Source organism: Catharus ustulatus, chromosome 6, assembly GCF_009819885.2.
Source record: "Catharus ustulatus isolate bCatUst1 chromosome 6, bCatUst1.pri.v2, whole genome shotgun sequence".
NCBI lineage: Eukaryota > Metazoa > Chordata > Aves > Passeriformes > Turdidae > Catharus > Catharus ustulatus.
Window position 1 is genome coordinate 49,903,290 of NC_046226.1, and position 20,247 is coordinate 49,923,536.

A 20,247-nucleotide genomic window follows, 5' to 3' on the forward strand; every position below is an offset into this window, starting at 1 on the left:
ATCTGTCCTGTTTTCCTGTCCACAAAAAGTATATTTTGATACTGGGCTATTGACTCAGGGGGTTGTGTATTGAACATGGGGTTTTGGATATTTGCATACCTACCACTCTATTTAGTTCTGGAAATTCCAGCCTTGGTAACTAGCATTGTACTGGCCTTGTATCCCTTCATTCACACTGATTTTTGTTTTGTTTTAATTTGCAGGCTGTGAGAGTGCTCAAGAGTAGCCGTACTTTGACTATCTCTGTGGTAGCAGGCGCCGTAAGTAGTATATTTGTAAAAGCAGAACATTTGTAAGCAGAAAATTGCTATGTAAGTAAATAAATGGTAAAAAAAATGGATAAAAACAAAAGCTATGTCTCAGTATAAGATCTATACCTCTGTCAAACCAGGACAGTTTTGAGTGAAATGTGATTCTTTCATACCACATGAAGTATTCTCAAATGAAACATGATTGTGAGCCAATGCAAAACCATTCCCTTGACAAGGAATGGAAATTAATTTTATTTTAATGGTCCCTCATGTTTGAGACATTCTGTTCTAACAGATATCTGCTTCTGCTGAAACATAGAAGGTAAATTGGATTGGAGACAATTTATTTTTAGTCCCGAATAGCTGATGCCTTAGTCTTACTCCAAATTAGTTCCTTTTGTAACTGTTTATCTGATCTCATTAGTGTATTGACACCCTGAAAATTGCCCGATTTTTCATTTCCACTGTTCTGTGCAACAGAGCCATAAGCCTTTGAGGTTTAATCTAAAGCCAGCTGAAATTAATTAAATCTTCCCTCTGACTTCAGTGTGACTTTCAATAAATGTTTTAATGTTTTTACTGCCTTAATCCTTCTTATAGAAAGTGTGTGGTTGTATACAAGAGGATAATCAAGTTCCGTAGACTAATCAAACAGGGTGTTTTCTAATTGCCTTGCAACTGAATTAAATAGGGAAAAAAGATTTAATAAGTCACTTCAGCTACTTCCTAAGGGCTCATGTATACTGTGTAGCTGCATTAAGGAATTAATAGTTTATTTGATCTACTCTTAAAGTAACAAAAGATGAAGTTGTCAAAAGGCACTGTAGGCATTGTTTCATCACATACTCTGGGCTAGTTGATTAAGCTCCAGGAATTCAACATCCTAAGAACTTAGTTTCAACTCCCAGTTATGTTAACAGCTTTTAAAATGTGAGATCTACCTCAACATGCATCATTAAAATGGCAAATTGTTGCTATGGAACTCTTCTGTTCCTCACTCCTTCACCTTGCACATCTCAATAGACATCCTTGTCTACACAACAGATAGCATAAGGAAATTTTCTGTAATATGGTGCAAAGCCATTCCTCAATGCCTGGTTTTGTTCAAGACATCTACTTTGCACTTTAGAGACAGGAAAAAATCCTACCTTCCTAATTCACATGGGATTTTAGTTTCAGAAATGAAAATTAGATTTATGTTACCAAAGTGCTCTACCTATAGCAGTACAGAAACATCTTTCTTGAACAAAAAACAATGCTGATATAAATTGGTGAATTGTAAAGCAAGTGAAACAGGAACAAAACCAACTGAAATACATAAACTATACGGTGTTTTGGAGATGTACTTTTCCTGAATGACGACACGTTTCTGCAGAAGCCAGGGATAAGAGCATTAAAACACAGTTGCTGTATAGTTATCTTCACACTGGGAATCATTGAGTTTTGTTCTCTGGTATTTCATTGCTCAGTGAGATGTCAAGAAAGTGTAATGTGAAATTTTTTCTGGGTGACACACAGAACATATATTTGGCATGACCCCTGCAGTGTTGTTGCTGACTTCAGTAGTTGCAATCCTCTTCTGAGGTGTTTAGCACACAGTAACTCAGAGGCTGAAACTAGAATATCTCCTTGGAGTAAGCGGTCAGGTCTTTGAGGATCTTTCAGGTTGTGCTCCTCAGAAAAAGCATTGTGAGGAAATGGCAGATGTGCTACTATGTAATTGGATTTGAATTATTTCCTGGAAGAATTGCATTCATTAGATATTTTCTCAACTGATTGAGGTGGTGGTTTTGATTTCAGGGCAAGGAGCTGTTCATGACTGAGGAAGAAAGGCAGAGAGAAGCACGTCTCCGTGAGCAGGAACGTCAGGAGTTAATGCATCAGAAGAGGCTTGCACTGGAGACCAACAAAATCATCAAAGAGCAGCAAGAGAAAGAGAGAATGTGAGAACTCTCCATAGGACAGTCTGAAAAATTTAGCTTGGATTTGGAGAGGGCATGGAAGACAGGAAAACATAATTAGTTTTGTGATGCTTCTCACAGAAGTGAGAAGATTCTCAACTTAGATTAACTTTGTTTTGCTTTTGCAGAGTCTCTGTTCATAAAATGTCTGTCCTGTGATGCTCTTGATGTTCTGGGCTTTCAAAGCTGGTATCATTCAAAGCCATCTTGAGTAGAAAGGTCAATCTGCTCCTGACTGTCAATACCCTGAGGATTCAATGTGATACTCGATATTTTCCTGATGCTATTCACTATTTTTAGCCAGACACTTAGAAACTTTATACTCATACAAAAACACACTATAGAAGGAAGTAGTGACTTAAAGAATTAAGCAGACGACATGTCCCTGTTATCCAGATGGTCAGGAATGTCCTCAGGGTTTCTGGAAAGCCGTACTGAACCTTTGGGATCTTTAAGATTACTTTTAAAACAGAGCATTTCCCCCCAGTACAAATGTATTCACTGTCTGTATCTTTTACTAACTATATGCTGACACACTTTGCTCAGGTTCTTAATCAGAAAATACTATTTTTATCACGTTGTCCTGGTTCCTCTTGTTATAGAAGAAAGCTGGAGATTTCCCAGAAGGCTGCAGAAGAAGAAGAGAGATATCGCAGAGAAATAGAGCAGTGAGTATAAACCTTACACAGACAGTGTACCACCTGGAAAAGAATTCCTTGTGTAGAAGTTCTGGCTGAAAACATTCTGCATGTTGCTTTCAAATACACCTGTGTAGTATTTTCATAATAAATGTAGGATCCAGCACATATCAAAAGTACTCCACAGTTAAAGAACAGGAAACTGATCTGAAAATCAGCACCTGAAAACATGAGGCTTATGGCAATAATAAATTCAATGAGAAGCTGAAGTTAAGCCCTTATTTTTAAAGTATTATTAATATACAAAGAAACTTAAGATTAAAGAAGTTCTGTGTCCTAGAACTTGTTTTCCCTGTTGTTACTGAAACACTGCTTTTAATTCAAAGAGAAAAAAAAGCAGTACTGCTAAGAAACAGGTCAGTGAGCATTCCTTTACACTTGGAAGTTTGAAATTAAGCAGTTGTTACCACAGTAATTAGCTTTCCTTCTACATGGTGCTGGAAAATTGCATGAAAATGCAAGTTGCAGAATAATACCTTTTAGGGCTAAGATTGATCCTCAAGTCTTTCGCTTTGCCCCTTTGATATTTTATAGGGGTTTTAATTCATTTAATTCATTCAAGTCCCATTTCATGTATTAGCTAAGATTTTCTGACAGAAAAAGGGCAGGGATTCCTGAATTTTTCAGGTGAAAAATGAAATACATTCCCCAGCTGTCACAAGAGAAAAATCTTCTGGCAGTCCTGCTGTGGGCTCTACAGCAGCACAAGGATGAACTCATACACATTTCCCTTTTCTGATCCTGGGGAATTGGTAACATCCTGCTCTTTACTGTGGAACTCTGTAGAAATTCCTACAATAGCTAAAAGCTGCTATAAAAGCAGGGCATCACAGGTGAAGGATGATTCTGTTCTTTAAATCTAGATTGCCTGTCTGTTATAATGAATGCTGGATGTCTGCCGTGTTGTTCTGCACTAAAAACATCTTGACTCATCATGGAGGGCTTTCATGCCCTGAGGGCTGCTAAGTGTAAAGTCTAGCACAGCTTTATACTCCCTTGTATAATTTTTAAGTGTTGCTCAGGCAGTTTTAGTGCTTTTTCATATCACAATCCAAACTGTTAAATTGGTGTCAATCTCCTGGGTGACAAAGAGGGAGAATGGTAGTAGAGGAAATCTAAATCTGAGATTTGATGAGCAGTTGTGGCAGGCTAAAATACAATTTTTTTCTGTATTAATTGCTTTTGAGGATCATGCCTTGCATTCTTTTAAGGATCCTTTATGCAGGAATTCCTTGTATAAAGTCACTGTGCCCTTTTTTGGTATCTTACATTTGAAAAAATTTCAAATGTGCCTAAATGGCAGAGGTCCCTAACTCCAACTTTTTTTAACTAAAATTAAATGAAGAAACATTCTGTCCATTGTTCCCTGACAATGCCTCTAAATTTAAACAGTGAGCTCAGCTACAGATTTAAGAGTGTTTTGACTCAATGTGAATATTTTTTCAATTTATTTAGCTAATTTAGAGATGCAGAAGATAATCCAAATAGAAATACCATCATACATATCGAAGACCTGGTAAATTTTGGCACCACATAATCAGTTCAAGGCAAGCTATAGTCAAGAATAGATCTTGGATCATTTAAGGCAACATATAGCTGAAGCTACATGTTGTTTGGTTACTCAGCACTTCCACTTCTGCTGTGACATACTTGCTATTTGCTGAATTTTTGTTTGAGATGTCTTTTTTCTCTGATCATGGTGCCATGCTAGGTAATTTACCTGTTTTCCATGCTCTTTTCCTGAAGTGTGACCCTCTCTGCACCACCCCCATCCTCTGTCTCTACCCATCTATTCCCCTTCTCTTCTCTTTTTTTATTTTTTCCCTTTTTTTTCCCATATAATATGGAATTTAACATGGTTTCCATTTCAACTGTATTTATTTCTTTTTGGAAAGAGTCACCTTTTTATGGCAACCTAGGACTATGTGTTTAGGATGCAATCATCAAAATAGATTTAAAGATATGGAGAGGAGACAGACATTTTGTAGGTATAATTTGCCATTGTGGCATCTGATTTAGGTGTATGGTACATGTTCTGTCGCTCAGTGTTGCAGTTAAAACTGACAGTTTTTCTAGTAAGTAATTCCAGTCCTAAAAATAAAAAAATTGCTAAGTGAGAGATGGTTTTTTACTTTATTTAAGGTGACAGTACTGTAGTGTGTCACTCATGGCTTAGGATCTGTGCAGGTGTTTATACAACAGGCCTTAGAAGTCTAAATATTAAATAAGAATATCTTACACCGTATTTTACAAATTATCTCAGTAGCTTAGTAAAATGAAACAGATTGATCAAAGGAATTCAGTTATGAGGAAGAAGCAGTTTCTTATGCTTCATTTTCAAGAGAATAAAACAAGTACAGTGGAAAACTATAATAGTAATAAATATATACTGATGTTGTTGGTTTTGTACTCAGGATGTCTAACTGCATTTGTTTCCTCTAGGATAACAGCAGAGGAAGAGAAATTTAAAAAGGAGTGGGAAGAAGACTGGGGTCCTAAGGAACCACCCAAGGCTCTAAAAACTGTAACTGCAGAAGTGCACTCTGCCCCTCGTTCCAAACACAAAAGTAAGTAATTGATGTCAACTTGCCTCCTTCTATTTGTCTTAGACACATCACTGAGCTGAGTATGGAATATAACTCCAGTTTGTCTCCAAGTTAAGCTACCTATGAATTGGTTATTTTCGGAAAGCTGGAAACATATGGTTAATCAATTCAGTAACTTTTATTTAACAGGTACCTATCTTGCAAAATCTACATCCATTCAAACAGTCATGGTTTTTTAATAAGCAGCAGCAGGAAAAATAAAAATAATAAGGATCACTAGGAAATGGTCTGAAGCTTCAGCCTCAGTAGCTGGGGGGTTTGGTGCATTGTTTCGCATGTTGTTTCTGTTCGGTGTTTACCCGCCAACGTTTTCACCGTTTGGGTTGGAAGGGATCTTAAAGATCACCTTGTTCCAACCCCCTGCCATGGGCGGGAACATCCCTAGATCAGGTTGCCCAGAGCCCCATCCAAAACTGGCCTTAAACACTGTCAGGGATGGGACAACCACCTCCTACCCTGGGCAACCCCTTCCAGTGTCTCACAGTAAAGAGTTTCTTCTGAGTATCTAATCTAAATCTATCCTCTTTTAGTTTAAAGCCATTCTCCCTTTTCCTGTCACTACATGCCCTTTTAAAAAGTTCCTTTTCAGTTTTCTTGTAGCCCCTTTCAAGTATCAAAAGTCTGACCAAAGGGCAGACAAAAGGTCTCCCAACAGCCTTCTCTTCTCTTCTCCAGGCTGAGCAGTCCTAACTCCCTCAGCCTTTCCTCATAGCAGAGGTGCTCCAGCCCTCTGATCATCCTCATCCTCATCCACCTTACACTGGGAGCCCCACAGCTGGACACAGCACTCCAGGAGGGGTCTCATGGAAGCAGAGTAGAGGGACAGAATCCCCTCCCTTGATGCAGCCCAGGATGCTGCTGGCTCTCTGACTTACTTGTCCAAAGGGAATTAAGAGAGTTGCACCTTAGCTGGCAGCTAGGAAGATAAATTGGAAGCTGCAAATTGTATGTGGAGAGTGCACTAAAATTGTGTTGTACAAAGAAAAATGTGGAAAGTGCTTGTTGCATAATTTATAGGAAACCTGGGCCAATTCCTAACCTGATGTTATTTTATTATTTTATTTTGTGTGTGACTTTAGGGAAGTCTCTTGATGGCTCCATTAGAGGAAAAGCCACCAAACTCTGCAGGCTTCCCTTCACCACACAGCAGAATAATTGTCCACATGCAGCTTCTAACAGCTTTTCAGGAGGAGGTTGATTTAAGTAGGGCCTTTTTTTAAACAATTCTGTTGAAAAAACATCCCATCACTAACTACATTTTTTTTTGTTTCATGGAAACTCCTAGTCACACACTACTGATCTCTTTTTCGTTTCATGGGAACCTCCAGTTACTGTCATTTCTGTCCCCTCACCCCTTTCCTCCTTTGTTTCTCTAGAAGATTTAAAGGGAGTTGCACATGACCAACTTGAAACAGATGACATGGATGAAGTGAACATGAAGCAGGACAAACAGGTTTGCCACTCAGCCCTGACTTCCTATCCTGATTCAGATTCTTCCTGTGTCTCACCTCCTCCTGACAGTCAGTCTTGACATTGAACTCACCATTTGGTTTTCCTAGGGTAATATGTGTGGTCCTTTAGTAAATGATGAAAGATTTTGACACTGCTGCTGTCATTGCATCTAAAGATACCTTGATATGAGATCTAACAACCCTACAGAAACATGGACTATATTGAGTGCTCTGTATTAGCAATATTTCTTATATAAAGTTATAGTAATATATTCTTTTGTATGTTTTTACTTAGCAATATATTTTATAGTATTTATGCACTTGGCTTGAAATATTCTGTCCTGGGCAATGGAGTTTTCATGCCTCCTCAAAAGCCGTGTTCTGCCACAAGGTTGAATGAGTTTGAATACCTGTTTAATTTTCATAAGGCTTGCTAAAACTACCGTAAAGTAGGAGTATGACCATAGAAATCTTAGCAGTGCACATGCCTGTGTGGTTCTGTATGACGATTACTTGTTAAGTTTTCTTTGTTTGACATAAAATGTGTATCATTAAAATAAGGGAAGCTTACGGCTAAATGTACTAGAACCATTTATCAAGAATTTAGCTAAGAACTTGTCATGTAATATCAAATCTCTGGTGTAGTGCCTTCAAATAAATGTTAATCAGTTACACATATCAGCACAGATTGGTTTGAGTATGAGCCTGCCCCTGGCTTTTTTTCAAAAAACAACTTTTCCTTTACCTTTTGTAGCTTTTGGATGGTTTTATCGGTATGACGGAAAATTTCCCACAATCCGTAAGGTACAAAGTTTGAAATGTGAATTTGTTTGCTCTGTGTGAGTGTTTGAATTGGAATTCCCCTTTTGTCTTCTTCTCTGTTATTAGTAAACACTCTTTATAGTCAAATGCTCCTTCTTTTAATGTGTGCACAAATGAAGATGCCTTTGGGATGCATGTGCCCAGGACTTTGTCCTTTTGAGTCCTTCAGGCTCTGAGTTCTGCCCTGTGCAGAGGGAATTGTACAACAATACTTCACAGAAGGTGTTCATTACAGGTGGGCAGTGCCTGTCTTCATGTTCTCCAAAAGTCCTCAGAATCATGTGTGTATAAAAGGAGTTCAGAGTCAAAAATTATGCAGTTATACCTTTGCAAATCTCCCTGTTAGAGAAATGCTGAAGGCAAAAGTCTTCTAGGCATGTACATATGAGAAAAAAAAATTAACAATCTTTAAGCTGATAGAACACTTCTGGGTCTCTAGAGATCCTGCAGAAGTATTGCAATTTCAATTTATGAGAGTTTCAAATAATACTTCATACCTGCTGTTGGTTCCTTCTCTTTATTTCTTGCAATGTGTATTAGCCATGTTATAGGGGGTTTGCTATTGTGTTGTGTGCTCACGTGGTGGGTTTTTTGGTCATTAACTGTGGCAAAAGTGCCACGAAGATTTTGTGCATGTATCTGGTAAGAACTCAAGGTTTCAGAAGAGGTCAGGATTGTTTCTGACAGATGAATTATTTGTGTCACTGTTTAGGACTATTACTTTGACTTTCTGTGTGCTCAGGATATACCTGTTCCCCTTAAAGGAAATTAGAAGATGGTGCATTACAAAACCTTTTTGTGCTGCTAGTGACTGTAAATCATCATGGTACTGTAACCTGTGTGAAAGCCAGGGCAGTTAGGATTTTTATCTGAAAATTATAAATGCATGTTATGGAAACTCTTCACACGAAGAGGGTGGAATTTTGTGCTGCTGCTGACAGTATGGTTTAGAGAATTCCCAAATACCTCTTCGTATACTAATGATCTTACACAATTCCTGTTGAACTTTACCACACAGTGTGCACTAGAAAAGATTTTTTTTTAAATCATTTCCTTTTGGCAGTGATGAATTTTCATCCTACTCCCTATTGCTAATGACTTTTTTGTTTTAAAAAGAAAATTCCACTCTGTACTAAAAATGTCTATAATAGGAAGTAAACTGAATCCATGGGGAAAATTGTAGGAAAGATTGAATCATCCTGTTGTATCTGAATGCTGTGAGTGGAGCTAAGACAGTCAGATATATATGTTCATGTTCTAGATGACTTTGGCTTGTGTACTCCTTAGTGTGCCTTTGAATTCAGTAATTCTTCAAATGTTGATACCTAGCAAGTTGATCTGCTTGATGTTACATCTAGCAGACAGTACTAAATGTATCTTTGAATTTTTAGAGGATAATGTTTGCAATTGTTAAGGTAAAAACTAATTATCCCTGAATAAAATACACCACAGAATTAGGTTTTGTTAAAACATCAGTGTGAAAAGCTAGGTTTTCTAGTTAAGCTTTATCTCCAACGTTTTTGGGGTTCCTTTTTCCCCTGCTGCCCTCCCTACACCACCACCATGTAACCATGAAGCCATAGACCACATCCCACTGAACTCAGCAGTACAAAGTTCCAGTTAACTGCTCGACTGGGGGAATTGGCTTTTGTAGCTGCCAGGGAAAATGTCTGTTTTCCAAGGCTTTGTTATTAATATTAACGTGCAGAAGGTGAAAGGAAGACAAATAATGCTATTTAACCCGAAGCAGTTCATGGTGGTTTTGGGAATTCAAAGCATGAAAAGTCAATAGCTGCTGATGATGAGAAGAACAAAATCAAACCTGAAGCACAGCCTTTCTGGCAGTAATTGCCAATAAGTGGCCACCTGCTCCCCTGTTTTACTTTTCATAAATAAAAGGAGGGCATGGCATTTCCAGTATGAGCTGAGTACAAATGTGAGAGGGCGTTGCCTCAGTCCGAGGCTTCCCTGCTCACTGGCAATTCTGTAGCAAAGCAAGCTTGGGATGGATAACGTGAACAGGATAAAAGATACAAAGAGGCTCTTTCTCCCAGCGTTTTCCTCGGTTTATTTCTTCATCACTTCCACGGGGCAAAGAGGAAGTTTCCCAAAGTCTGGGGTCTTTTCTAGGGTCAGGAAAAGGAAGGGGAGGGGAAACACAGCCTTCCTGCCAATAGGATAACAGAGGAGTCAGTCCATAGGTTTTACAGGGGTCACAGGAATTAAAGGACATACCATTCTTAATACATCTTGAGTACAGGGTTACAACATTTACAGGGTTACAACAAGAGGGTAGCAGAAATGAGACATCACTGAATTAGAAATAAGGATCAGCATGTATTTTGAAGACAACAGGAATAAAGGCTTCCAAAAGACTATGTAGCTTTTCCCTTTGTTTGTATCCTACATCTAAAATTTTAGACTCACTTCATACTGTATTAGTTAACTCATCTGAATAGATTTTATCCAGTGCTTGTAGGAGCTACATGGTCTTTGTGATGATGTGTTCCTTCTTGGAAGCAACTCAGTTTCTTCACTGATCTAAACCTTTCCTTTATAACTCCTGATTTCAGCTTTATTAGAGGATGCAATGCTGCTTTTAGGGCATATGCGTGAAGCTATTGCATGCATGGATTATTCACATCTACCTATACATGAGCATCTGTCACCTGAAAGCAGTCTTAAATATATAAATGCCAAAACAGAGAGATGGAAAATCAAGACCCAACCAAAATTGTTTGAATATTCAAATACTCAATATCCCCTAAAGTTCTAACTTTGCAGAGGAACAAAAAAGTTGAATTCTTTGATCTCATCCAACTAATGTTAGGGGGCACAAGCCCTCCAAAAAGTTTAAATTTCCTGCACATTGCTGGGTAAATGGACTTTGGACTTTCTTTTTAAAAACCATTCCCATATTTGCACAGACTGTAATCAATTTTTCAAGGCAGACACTCATGTACCAAGATTGAAGTTTGTGGTGTTTTTAGCTGATGTAAAAATTTTTGTTAAAAAACCTTCCCAGAAAGGGAAAGATCGAAAGAAGTCAAAAAGTGATAGTTTTTGTGAACAAAGGAAGAATAAAAAGGAGATGGAGTTTGAGCAAAAACTTGCCAAAGAGAAAGAAGGAATGCTGGAGAGAGAAAAGCAACTGAAAATAAATCGTCTTGTACAAGAGGTATGTTGTGATCGACCAAGTGCAAAGCTATATTGAAAGAAAATTAGATGGATTTTTAGTGGAATTATTTTAGCAGGATACTTGTTTAATTATGTCAAAGATAATGACATTTTAAAAGCTGTTTTACTGCAAAATTCTGTTGCCACTTTTGTTTGTTTCTAGTCAGCCTTTGCCCAAATGACATAGCTCTGCAATTGTGTTCAGGTGTAGTAATGAATTTGATGAAAAACAGTAAAATGGGAAATCCTTCTTAAAAGTATTATTATTATTATTATTATTATTATTATTATTATTATTATTATTATTATTATTATTATTTTAAAAACTACCTTCGTTGTCATTTCATACATTTGAAACATGTTTGTATTATAGTCATACCTATAAACTTTTCTAATGCACCAATGTTATGGTTAAGGTATCTGAGACAGAACGAGAAGACCTGGAAGAATCAGAAAAGGTGCAGCACTGGGTGGAAAGACTTTGTCAGACACGGTTAGAACAGATTTCCTCTGTGGAGAATGAGTCTCCTGAGGTAAAATTCTATTGCATGTTCTTCAAATAACTGAAAGTTGTCTCCTAAAAGCAACAGGTTTTAACAGTGAAAAAATCTGTCATTGTCATTCCCCCTCAGTCTTCTTTGTCAGGAAAGTCAGTAACTGATGACTTACAATCTACAGAATTTGTTTGTCCTATATTTTATGAAGATTTAAACATTATTTTAATGAACTGATTGTATTTTCTCCTTTTTAACTATATTATTATCACCACTAAATTGATAGTTTTATTGTCTCATTAAATATTAGAGCTAGGTGGGACATGCAACCAGTAACAAAAGCTAGATCCAGCTATATTTATTAGTGTCAGTGAATATAAGAACATCATTGATGATGAGCTCTTGGAAGCTTCCTTGTATTGCGTGAAATAAAGGAACAGGATAAGAAAATTATCAAAAATCATGAAACTCACAAGGAATAGGGTTTGGGCTTGTGCTTTAAGTGGTGCCCTTTAATCAGAGGAGCTGCAGATTGTGATTGTTCCTTAGAGCCTGATGGTTCTAGACATGAAGTGAGGCTTTCCCACCATCCTGTTGCTCTGGCTGTCTTCCAAGGAAAGCCACTTCCAAAAGGAACACTGCAATCTACTGAGCTCCCATGGGATCCCCGAGAAACTGCAACCACAAAAGGGACCTTGGGGAACGCTCTCACACGATTTTCCTTCAGGTCAGAGTGGAGCAGCTCTGGAAAAAGCAGCTGATCTTTTGTTCCTCATGTCCCTAGGCTCAGATCCATGTGGTTTTTCAGTACAGATCTTTAGAGGAATGATTATGCAGAGTTTTTATCTCACTATCGCTTGGCAGCTTGTGTTCTGCCAGAACTTTGTCCCCCTTACTTTGGAAAGTAAGAAGCAACATTACAGATTACAAATAGTGTTGTATTTTCAGAGCTCTACCTGGATTTAAGACAAGCACTCTGTGTTGTGTTTGCTTCATCAATTATTCCATTATGTTATATCTAATTGCTCTACTATGATTTTTGTACAAACCTACCCAAGCAGTTAAAACATATAAAACACAAAACCTGAGTGCTCCTTTGAGCTAAATGCAGCTGAAAAATATTCAGGTGCTACAAGTTTGAACTGTTTCTTGGGAACAAGAGCATTGAAGATCTCAACCTCTGCCAATGAAATTCTGCCAATGAAATAGCTATTTTTCAGCACAAAGCAGTGAGCATGTTAGATAAGAAGAATGTGAAAAGCGTTACCTACTTGCGGGAAGTGTTGCCATATTAGAGTAAGATGAATGTGTCTGTCAGACAGTTTATCTATGTAAGGTCTCCTCAGCTGAGTCTACAAAATAGCAAAATGACTGAATTTTCTCAAATACTCCAGTTTGATCACTGATAAAAGAAGTGTTAGCAGCTCCAACATCGTATGTAGACTCCTTCCTCACACACATCCTTATTTTTTCGGATGAGCTGCTCATTGTGTTCAAACTCTGAAATTGTTTAGTACCCCAATAGATCTGGTGTGGATTAACATAAATTATAAATTCTCAATCCACTTGTGGATTAACATAAATTATAACATCTCAAGCCCCTTGAGGTTCTGAATTTCATAGCACACTAAACTTTTTGTTTTGATAGCTGCTGAAGCTTAGTTTCCTTTCTTGTACTAATGTGTGGTTATGTTTACATGACTTTAACCCCTTTCCCTTTTTAAATGACACAGAATCCCAGGGCCTGTCTTTGATTATTTTCCTTCAAATAATCACCTCTGCAAGGAGTAATTCTTGCTTTCTCCTCATAAGAGCCAGAGAAGCAATGTTGTGTTATCTTGGTTTGTTCTGCAATTTTTCCTTTTGAAAGCTTCACGCTGTTAGGGTTTTGTGGGGTTTCTTTTGTCTACCCCCTTACCCCAACAGCTGCTGTCACACCATTCCCATTTTTCTTCTTTTTAAACTGAAATCCCAAGGAGTGCTTTTAGAAAACCTTTCAGAGAAAATACTTGTGTATATTCTGTGTGGGAGAAGCAAAGATCTCCGTGTGGAGGAGCAGTGAGGCTGAGCGGTGTTCTAGAGCTGCCTGTCCTTCAGAGCTGCTGCAGGCAGGAGTGTTGAGGCAGATTTCTGTTCTGTCACACGCAGCTGGCTGCTGGACGTCCTTCTGCCTCTCCCTCTGCCCCCTCTCTGCGGCGCTTTGCGGGAGGCCTGCAGCTGCACACCACAGATCTGGACGACATAAACCTGGATGAAGTTGACAAACCCAAACCGCGCGCACCACCACCTCCGCCACCGCCACCACCACCTCCCACTGTAACCCCAGCACCCCCAGCTCATCCATCCCCTGCCTCCAATGCCCCACGAGGTCCAGCCCTGTTGGTAACTCCAGCTTCCCAGGTGACCTCGGGATCTGTTTGGATGCATGTGCCTTTGCCATACCCCTGCGTGCCTCCCTGCCCTGATCCATCACCCTCTTTGTCCACTGGGTCTGCCCTTCTGTGCCTTGTAATGTTAAAAGAGGCAATGAGGTGGTTTCTTCATTTTTTCAGTAGTGATTGCAGTCCAGAGGTAGCTTCATTTTAATATTTTTAAAATCTAAGTCGGGAAGGGATTGCTCTTCTGCTTATATTTCTTGTAGCCCGATTACCTGCAGATGTCCTAGGCAGAATACATCCATTAAAACAAAAAGATGATTTGGACTTGAGTGATTAAAGACTTTAAAAAAAAAAAGCTATCGCAGGAAGCAGATTTAATTCATTGTTAAATTTGAGAAAAGTATCCCTGTAGTGAAAATTACCTGTAGAAGTGCTTTAAATGTGTCATGAAATTGCTTTGGTAGGTGAGAAGGGAGGACAAAGAAAACTGGCCCAAAGTCAGAAGGACAAACTTTTAAAAGGTCAAAACTCTGTGAAATAAAAAAGCCTGTTTTTTTATAAACCTAATTTGACTTTTTGAACTTTGAGAAAACCTCAACTTTCTCTTTATTGCAATCTGAGTCCAAAAGAGGATCAAATAAAAGAAATATTGTGCCAAATCTCACCTCAGGAAAGAAATGGAAGCTAATTCATCCTAATTCCCTTCGCTAAGCACGGTAGTGAGAATCACGTACTTGTTCTTTTGGCAAAAAATGTTTACTTCTTTCAAGCAGCAGAAGAAAATCCCATATGAGCACTTCTTTCCTACACAGTTTTCTGCATGTGTTGACAGACTGCACTATTGGGTTTTGGGGGTTTTGCATGTTTACTAAATAGTCTTTGTATTTGCATGATTCTCCTTGGGTGGGGAAGGATATGTAAATGTATGACTTTTTGATGGTAATGGTAGATTCCCTCTGTGAATAATTGCCCCATGAATCTCTTGTAAATTTATGTGCACCTCTGGTAGTGCTTGGTCTATGTGGGTCATACAATTGAAGCGCCAAGAATGTGGTAGATCTACTGAAATGGAAATATCATGGAAATATCATATGTTCTTATGGATAGTAGGTTTCCCAAGTTATGTGGAAAACAAAAATGATGTGAAATGGCATAAGTGTAAAAAATATCTGTGTTGAGAGGAGAAATACACTCTTCTACAGAGAAAAGAGAATATTCAGATAGAAGCAGTTATGGAACTGCCATACTGATCTGACCCCAAATTACAGTAATTTCACGATTATAAGCCGCACTGAGTATAAGCTGCACTTCCGGGTGCCAGCAACTTTTCATTCTTTGTCCATACATAAGCCACACCTGATTATAAGCCGCACGTTACAGCACAGAGTGTGATAAAAGGTATCTGTTCTATCACCATCTGTTGAGGGTGGGGGCAGTGATCCTTATCTCCGTGGGAGATACTCTGCTAATGGGCCATCCATTGAAACCAGGCGGGGCATTGTTCTTTATCTTTTTACACCCCATCCTTCCTCCAGTGAGTCATTTTCTGCTAATGGCCATTGAGTCCCACTGTGGGACTGATAAAATTACTGCATCCCATTGGGAGTTGCTCCAGCCAGGGAGAAGAGCCCAACATTTCTTACCAAGATAAAAACAGAGGTTTTGGGACACTGAGGGAGCCCCTTTCTCCACTGGACTCCAGAGGAAAACCGGATTTCTCCACATCACCACTGGAGCTCCGGAGGGAAACTGCACCTTGTACAGGAGCACTGCTCCAACTGAATCACATCTGTCACTGCAGGAGGATGCAGCCACCATTTAATGGGACTGCTACCAACACCCTGCCTGACGGGGTGTCAGGTTGTACTCTGACTTTGTCAGGGTTTGGAGTTTGTTTCTTTGTAGTCCTGTATTTCTATTTTAATTTCCCTAGAAAAGAACTGTTATTCCTAATTCCCATATTTTTGCGTGAAAACCCTTGATTTCAAAATTATAATAATTTGGAGGGAGGGGGTTTACATTCTCTATTTCAAAGAGAAGCTCCTGCCTTTCTTAGCAGACACCTGTCCTCCAAACTAAAACAGCAACTTTTTGTTCTTTGTCCATATATAAGCCGCACCTGATTATAAGCCGCACTTTGGGTTCGGACCAAAATTTTGGTCAAAATGGTGCGGCTTATAATCGTGAAATTACTGTAATATATTCTAATATCTGTTTCTGGCAGTTTGTCACTGCTAGCTATGTTAGAGACAATAAATTAATAATTAAGAAAAATGTGAATAATTAATGTGAATAAATTAATAATTAAGAAAAATAACCTAGCCTTTAAAATGAATCAGTTTTCACTGAATATTATTGCTGTATATGAGGAAATAACTAGACTCTTAGTAAAATTAATTGTGCCAAAGCTACTTTGTTTATAAACAGATAATTCAGTATTTCTGTCATTTCAGAAATAGAAGAAAAATCCAAAGCTTGACAATTTATTCTTGCTGTCTTTTACAAAGCCAGCTTTAAAACCCCCAGATAAGCAAAAGCAATGCATTTGTGTGACTGTGGATTAAAGATCTCATGTTTATGCCTAGTAAAGCCAAATTATAAGACAACTGTAGTTGTCCCATAAGTTAATTTTCCCAGTATTACTCAGGCTGGTAAATCTTCTCATTGCTCCATTTTTGGTTTTAATCCAGGTCCCTTAATTTCCAATTCAGCTCGAACAAAACCTGACAAATGGAATAAAAATCCTGTCTGAGACATTCTTGAGAAGTAGCTATTAAAATATCTGGTATAAATTGCCTGTTTCTGAAAAAAATTATTATTAGCTTTACACTTTATATGAACCCAGTACTAAGTGTGTTGCTGTTTAGGTTGCAAGAGACACCTCCCACGTTGGCAAAGCGTCCCCTGTGTCAAGCAACCCGCTGGTATGTCACGTGCTGTTTTACCATGGCTGTTGTTTCATGGCTTCCCATGTAGTGCTAATGGCAAGGAACTGCCAAGGGTTTTCACTCTGCAGGGCAAATTTATTTAAAATTCAGCACGCGGAATGATCTGTGTGGATACAATGCTGTGCTGAAAGCACAGGTGGTGGAAGTGACTCCCAATGGTCCAAGGATTTTGTATTTCAACAGGTTGTGAATGTCTGTATGTCACAGGGCATGTGCTTTGTTCTTCCATCAAGGCAAAAATTGCTAGGTTCACTCTATCTTTTAAATATAATGGGGTTAAAGAAGAAAGTTTCATCTCGGAACCACCATTTGTTTGATATGTCTTTACACTGATTTTGAGTAAGAATGATCAGATGTCCATTCTGCACTCTAGAAAATTCTGTGCAACTCAAGGAGATATCATCCAGTTCCAGTGAAGCTTAACAAGTTGGTATCTGTGAATCTGTTGATTCTGATTATTCTAAGTTGAGAATGCTTAATGTTATGATGTATTTTGCAGTGTGGAACAAAATTAGTTGAGTGATATCCACAGGGACTATTGAATATCTGATTCAAACTTTTTTTAAAATTATTTAAGAGAGGAAAGGATGGGGGGAAAAGCCCACAGAGGGAAAAAAACCCACACACATACACAGGAAAAAAAACCAAACAAACAAGTAACCTCATCCAAAAATTGGCTTAACCCATTTGCTGGCTGCAGATAAATAACTTCAGAGATTACAGCTTGTACTATAAGGAAGATCTCTGGAGTACATCACATTTCCTATGAGAAACATAGAGAAAAGTGTCCCAAGAGCTGCTTAGGTTAAGTCAGACACTGAACCCACAGGGTTCAGTTTTGAACTCTCTTCTTGAATAAAACTGTACTTGATGTCAGTGGGAGTTTTGGCTGAGTGGGAAGTGTAGGATTGGACTAGAACATGATGAATGATCAGGTCTCAGATGCCCTGGGTATCTATACTTTGTGGAGTCAAGGGCTGGGAATTAAGCTAACAAACATCGCTGTTAAATCAAGATAATTTAACTTGAAATTCTTTATGGAAAGCTGTTTGCTGCAGCCCATCTGAATTTCATCTTAAAGATCTATTTAGCCATGGATTGTTAAAATCGTATTTTGGATTCACTGTGTTCTTACACTCAACTTTAGCAGATTTGGGTTTGTTTTTTTCCTCTAACTTCTCATTCAGTTTGTTGGCTTTATGGGAAAAATGCCAAAAGCAGGGCTGAGATTTTTCCATAATCTTGCTGGTGAAGCCAGAATTTAAGTGAAAAGCTACTACTTGGATAGAAGAGAAACAGTGTTTTGGTTTGTTGACTTCATAAGCCTCAGTTAAAATAAATGTCAGCTCTTTTTTGTATTAGTGTAATTAAATTCTTTATGGTAAACCATCTGAATTGAGGAGTCTTGGTGAAATGATGGATTTGCACAAATTGGGTTGTGAACTGTAATTTTCTTAATTTAACTCCATAGCAACTTGCTCCAAGTCCACCTACCCAGCGTCACCCAGGGGTACCAATAGTCTCTAAACCAGTTATGCTGCATCCTGACCCAAACTTCGTGGTCAGGCCAACAATCAAATCAGAGGCCCTGGTAAGCCTTTTAATATCCTTTTTCTTAGTGCTCCAGTACTGTGGGGGTTTGATTTTGACATTGTTCTTTGAGATGTCCTCAAAGAATAAATCTTTGTCCCATTTCCTGCTAATTAAAATTCCTCTATATTTTCAAGCAGTCACTAATGGTAAGTACAACACAGTATTTTTCCATTTTTTTCCATGGTGGAAAAGCCACTTTTATGACAATTTTTGTACAGACATGCATAATTCCAGAGCAGCATAAAGCCCTAGAATTTGTACATCTTATTTATCATTTATTCAGATGCTGGGTTTTATTTTTATAAATTCTGAACTCATCAGAAATGAAATAATGAAAATTAACTGTTTTTTTCCTTTGTAAGCAGTCATGAACATACTTGAAGATATATGCCTTATATAATTTATCATATATATATATATATATAAAATTTAAATGTATCTCCTAATTTCCAGGGAAAAAAAATAGTTGTTACATCAGACTCCAATATCAATATACTGGTCCTATTCTTTTCCTTATTTCTTTTCCATTTTTATTTCAAATGCAAGTGAATAGTCAGAGGCTAAACTTTTTAGGATCAACCGTGTAGCAGGCTTGGGAATTGTAGTTTAGGAGGGAAGGTGAACCAAGGCTTACTGAGCAAAAAAATTAGAAATATTGCTCAGACAGATGATAACTCCCAGCTGACAGTCTTTGAAATTCACCTGAAATAGCTGGTGGACTAATTTGCCATATTTATTCTTGAGGATCATCATGGCATAAGTTGTTAGTTTTGGAGTTCTGTGTTTGCTGCATGCACATGTGAACACGTGTATATGCATTTGTAAGACAGTAAGACAGAAAAACCACCAAATCTGTGTTGCATTTGTTTAATTAAAAGCTATTTCTGGCAATAAATTATGTGGACAATATTCCTAGCTGTGTTTCATTAAAACATGATGGATTTCTTTATCATTTTTGGCTTTAATAATTTAGATACTCTTGTTCTTTTATTTTCCCCGATTACACTTTGAATAAATTTAAGTGATACTTAGTAACCACTTTTCCCACAGCCAGAGTCATCTTGAAGCTTCTATATTATAAATGAATTGTAATTGGAAGCAGTTTTAATAAGTTGTGTAAGAGAAGGCAGGCACATGAGCTAAAAATAAATTCAGATCCTTCCAGTGGAGATGTTTGCTTCAGTTGGAGCTCTCATTTTGATTGTGTTCAGTAATTTAACATCTCCAAGCAATATGAAATCTCTTAGGGGAGGAATGAACAACGTCATAATCTGCAGTTAATATCATCTAGCTCTTGAAAAGGTGTGTATATGTGAATTAGTTTGCAAAATGGATAATACTATTATGTGCGATCAAAGAGACTTGATACAAATTTTAAAAGGCACTTTTTTTTTTTACTGACTACATACAATTAGTTTGAGAAACTGGCAACAAGATCCACCTCCATGGGAAATGTCTTATGATTTGTTATGCATGCATGCACATTTTCCAAATCACAAATCTGCTACAATCTTTTAAGATTCAATAATTTTCCTTCCCAAACCGCCTTATATCAGTTGGAAGATCAAAATTTCCATGGGAGCAATATTCTGGTAGGACTTTGAGAGAAAGATCAGTCTATAAATTGGTTTGGCAGACCTCCATTGATGACTTACTGCAGTAAAGGGTATTTATTCATTCTCCCTGCAATGAAGTCACAAGTGGTATGTGAAATTAAACTTGCATGGTTACTGAAGAGAGAGATTAATCCTATTAGTTAAAAAAGGAAAAGGCCAGTGTATGACAAAACAAACAAGACAGTATGTGTCTGTCTCCAGAAGTGTTTAAGAACTATAATTAGATTTTGTGCAGGAGGGGAGGGGGTTTGG

General features: G+C 38.0%; 1 protein-coding gene across 1 annotated transcript in view; it reads left to right on the top strand.

Moving 5' to 3' along the window:
* The window catches only part of USH1C (USH1 protein network component harmonin), a 47,937-nt gene that overhangs the window by 16,549 nt on the left and 11,141 nt on the right, over positions 1–20,247 (top strand). Inside the window, exons 11-15 of the mRNA XM_042779423.1 lie at positions 204–260; positions 2,052–2,194; positions 2,815–2,880; positions 5,353–5,477; positions 6,893–6,969. Coding sequence (XP_042635357.1) covers positions 204–260; positions 2,052–2,194; positions 2,815–2,880; positions 5,353–5,477; positions 6,893–6,969 — 468 coding nt within the window. The remainder of the gene's footprint in view (positions 1–203; positions 261–2,051; positions 2,195–2,814; positions 2,881–5,352; positions 5,478–6,892; positions 6,970–20,247) is intronic.